Genomic DNA, 4,796 nt, shown 5'->3' with positions numbered 1-4,796 from the left:
AATTTCATAATAATAACATCCATAATTTTATACTCATAATATTCATAATTTCATAGATATGATGTCTATAATTAATAAATTTTTATAATTAATATTATCAAATTTTAAACTATACGTCTTATTATATTCTTCAAATTATCTCATATATGTACTAATAAGTCATGATTTTAATTATTTTAATATTTTTATTTAATATTCGTATATATAATTATTTATTGATTTTAATATGACGAGTTAATAATTATTTTTAAAAATTTATTTTTTTAATTTTTGTTTATATTTTATATTTTATATTTTATTTTTTAATAGTCTACATGTAAAATATAAATTATATATTAGTTGTTAAAAATTTTTAATTTAACTTCCATAATTTTTGCAGAGAATTATTGTATTTTAATAGATAATAATGTAATTGAGAGATGTTAGAGATTTAATTTGGAAGAAACTGAAATTAATTTTGGAAAAAACATTAATAACTTCAAACATGCAGCAAAATGGTAGGTGATAAGGAGAATAAATGATAAGGAAGTGTATATCACTTGCTTATCAATAAAATAAAATTTTTACGTGATATTTCTATATTGTAATTATTCTTTGATTTCTATATTGTAATTATTCTTTGATTGCCTAACATCACCCATCATTAATTGATATGCTATAACAATTTTTCCTGGCTGTTGCAATTTTGAAGGGGTCGCCTCTTTTTTCTTTTTTCTTTATTCTCTATTCTATTCTTTTCTTTTCTTTCAAGTTTTAAGTCTCCTCGTCATGATGCTCTTTGCCACCCACTTGAAATACAAGATGATGGAAGGGATCACCTCTTTTTCTTTTTCTTTATTCTCTATTTTAAGTCTCCTCGTCATCATTCTCTTTGCTCCCCGCTTGAAAGTTGAAATACATGAGATAGCATCAATACTCTCTACTTTTAGAAATGATGTTATGTATAAAAAGTTAATGGACACAATAACACACATGACAAATTGCGGCAGTTTTAAATCGCCGCATAATTGCTTTCTAGCAGTTTCATGAACCGGTGTGGTTTGCCGCACATAGATTAGTGTTTGCAGCAGTTTCCAGCAACAAAAGAGGATTAAATTATTGGCAACGGTTTGAAACCGCTGTGATTCAGTTAACAGGTTTTTTAAAAAACTGCAGCAGTTTGTAAACCGCCGTAATTCTATATGCAGTGTATTGCGGAAGTTTATACAATTTTCACAATTACATTAAAAAATTTTGGCTTCATAAAGCTGCTCAATTATATTGCTTCTATATCTAGACAAACATAAATTTCTCTGCTAAAATTTTCAATAGCTGCAAATATTAGACCGAAACAGAAAAAAATCAGTAATCATACAGCTCAAAGAAGATCTATTACAAGCCATATATATGAAGAAATGCATATAAGATCAAAGGAAAAATGTATAGCCTTAAAACTTTAAAGTATATTATAGATAAGGAAAAACTGGAAGTATCGTATTTAGTCTTTCACTATATCTGGATAGAGCAAATGCAATTGATCTTCTCAAAATCTCTCCAATGCCCTCTACCCCAAGTTTAACAGAAATATAAAATGCCTCAGGTACATTTGTTTGAGCAAGCAGAGCAGCCAGAGGTTGGATCTCTTCATCACTGTGTTCACTGGCTCCTGAGACTATGCACGATTCATTTATTTGATGCAAAATGTAATAAAAAAGCACTGCATACAGATTTTTCTTCTCTTCTCTTGAATTTGCAAGAGAATACTGAATCAATCATAGGAAGGCAGAAGAGAAAATCAGAAGTTCGAATCTACGTATCAATGCAAGGACATTTATTAGATTGGACTTCTCTCCATACTAACGTCTGAAGAATAAAATACCTCCAAAAAAATAAACTGAACTCCTCCAATCAGATCAAGTTGATCCACAAGGAACTTTGGTGTGCAGAGTTCAAGCTCAACAACTTCATCCGGAACTTCATAAAACATGTTGGTTAATATGGAAATAAGCTTACAGTGAACTAATTCTGCCCAAATTGTTCTCCCTGCTAGTTCTTATAAGCTCCTTCATAACCTAAATGCATACTTTGATGTGAAAAACCCTTTTCTTCAAGGGAAGAAAAAAAGTGAGCAACTAAATTAACCAGGCACATCATGCTTAAAGATACAAAGCATATCAATAATTGATAATGGAACGGTGATGAACACCTACGCAAATACAAATATAAAAAACAAGCAGGATTTTCAAATGCAATTGAATAATCCATGCCTTAAATGATCAAACTATACATCCTAGACAAGAATATAACACAATACATAAATGTCACTGTCAAGAATAATGTTGTGCCTTAATGCTTTAAAACCACAGTTTTACATGTCCTTACCTTTTAATGGGAAAATTATCCATGAAACTAACTAGAGTACAACATCAAGGAACAAATGAGGCTCTTGATATTTTCATGTCCTTCCATCATAAAATAATTCTATGCACACAAAAATGCTAAATAATCATACTAGTGAACTAATTCAATAAATTTTAAGAGCTAACATACTTTAAAGCTTACACTAGGAAAAATCTCAAATAAAGAGCCCTCTACCTCCATAACATTTTCATCCTAAATAGAAAAGATAGCAAAGCAAACATATTCCAAATGCAATGCACAAATTTGTTTCTCTATTTCTGTGGACATAAACAAGAAAAACACATTGATGTACAAAGTTATCAAACTGAAGAGAAATAACTTCAGGTCCAAAAAAAAAAGAACAAAATACCTTTAATCAGCTAAGATAGCAGTTATGAATTTCAAATAGCATCAATTATACATAAGCCAACTAAAGAGTGATAAAATAAATCCAGTTCCTTGTACATAAAATTCAATAACAGGCTCACATCAAGCTCTAAGTACAGGATAACAACCCATTAAATCAGTAAATCATAGCTCATAGTCATAGATATTATCATGACAATAGTTACCAAAAAAAGCAAAGCAATTCAATAGGTAGAAAACCAAGAGCAAGACTAGTTTCAGAGTTACTAAAAGAAGTGAATCAGCAAACCTACATCTTACCATAATTACAAGTAAACTTTGAGAATCTCCCAACCCTCGCAGCAACGCCTCCCAGCCGCGCCTCGCAGCAACGCCTCCCAGAAGCGTCGGACCAGCCACCCAGTAGCGCCGGACCAGCCCCTCCCAGCACCTCCCAATACCGAACACCAGATATGGAGGATCCAACTCATCCAAGTCAGGTATTAATTTGAATTATTTCTGTTTCATGTTCAGTGAATTTTCGTTTGAATTTCTAGTAATTGTTTAATAATTTTATTTTGTTTGAATTTATGCTTTTGTTTGAATAATTTCTGTTCTTTGTTAAGTGTAATTTTGTTTGAATTTATGCTTTTGTTTGAATAATTTTTGTTCTATATTCATTGTTCAGTATATTTTTGTTTGAATTTCTGGTAATTGTTAATAATTTTATTTTGTTTGAATTTCTGCTTCTGTTTAAATAATTTCTGTTCTATGTTCATTGTTCAATGTATTGTTGTTCATTGTATAATATATTTGTTGTTAATTTACTAAAATTGCTTCTGATTGTTGTTCTGTTGTTCATTATTCAATGTTCAAACTCAAAAAATGTCCTTAACAATTAACATAGAAAGCTTTTCCATTTTTTGCATATTGTAGTTGTTAAAAGTTTTTTGAAAATATAATCCACTTAAGAATCAATTTTACATCTTTTCATCTTCAAATTATATTAAACTTGCATAGGGTTTAAATTTACATTTTACTGTTATTAATAATGTGATAAGAACAAAGGGTAGTTTTTTATGGTGAACAATAACAAAGAAAAGTTATTGTCATCACTCACAACATTGCATAAAATTGACGCACAAATTTATATAAAAAAGTAATAATACTGTAATTTAGGTGTTCTTTGATCCAAACTCATAATGCATAATCATAAGAACAAACAAGTACTTGATACAGATTAGACAGCTTTTTGTTTTTCATTGCTTAGAAAAATTTATTGTTTTATTATTTTACTTGTTATTGATTCATTGATTTCATTGTTGTTGGAAGTTGTTTTATTGCTGATTCGGTGTTCATTGTTTTATTTGTTGTTCATTCTTCGGGAAAATTACTTCTGATTGGTGGTTCACTGGTTCAGTGGGTTTTTCTCTATGCATCAATTCTAGACCACATGTTTTGTAAACAAGATCTTGATTTTGTAAATTGCTTGTAAATTGATTTTGTTGTTTAATGTATTTGTTTAGTAAGTTTGATGTCAGTTCAAGTGAGAATATGGGTGACACCGGATTGTTGATTTCAATTGTGTGTTTGTATTGGTCAATTTCAATATATAAGACTGTGAAACAGTATGGTAGTATTTTTTTGGAGTTGATTGAAAAAATCGAACAAACCGAATCAAACTAAACTGATTTTAATTAGTTTGGTTTGGTTTGGATGGCCTCGACTCAAAAACTGAACAAACCGAACCGCAGTTTAATTAGACGATTAGATCGGATGATATTTCCCTCAAAAACCGATCAAACCGCACCGCAAACACCCCTAATAGGTCCCTTAGAACAGTATCTATCGGTTACTTACACACTTGTTTATGATTATAACGTTGGTTAATTCTTGCAGTAACTAAAGTGTGTATTTTTTTTTGTAACTACCGTTGAAATTTATTGCAAAAATTGTGTTTGGTTATTTCAAAAAAAGTTGGACTTAGTCAAAAAAACCTTAGTCTTATTAAAATATTATTTGTAGTACATAATTTAAGAGGGAAAAGTATAGGTGAACAATGTAAATATTAG

The 4,796-nt window shown here is 29.9% G+C and overlaps 1 protein-coding gene across 1 annotated transcript; it reads right to left on the bottom strand.

Annotated features, from left to right (window-relative positions):
- Positions 1-1,383: 1,383 nt before the first annotated feature.
- Positions 1,384-2,398, bottom strand: LOC130963687 (uncharacterized). The gene is made up of 2 exons (XM_057889787.1): positions 1,859-2,398; positions 1,384-1,742 (listed from the first exon to the last, which is right to left on the bottom strand). Exons 1-2 carry the CDS (start codon positions 1,964-1,966, stop codon positions 1,446-1,448), a joined length of 405 nt encoding a protein of 134 aa, XP_057745770.1. The 5' UTR covers positions 1,967-2,398; the 3' UTR covers positions 1,384-1,445.
- Between the last annotated feature and the right edge of the window lie 2,398 nt (positions 2,399-4,796).

Source organism: Arachis stenosperma, chromosome 2, assembly GCF_014773155.1.
Source record: "Arachis stenosperma cultivar V10309 chromosome 2, arast.V10309.gnm1.PFL2, whole genome shotgun sequence".
Classification (NCBI taxonomy): domain Eukaryota; kingdom Viridiplantae; phylum Streptophyta; class Magnoliopsida; order Fabales; family Fabaceae; genus Arachis; species Arachis stenosperma.
Note: the sequence above shows the minus strand (reverse complement) of the source record. Positions and strands in the feature narration are given on the sequence as shown.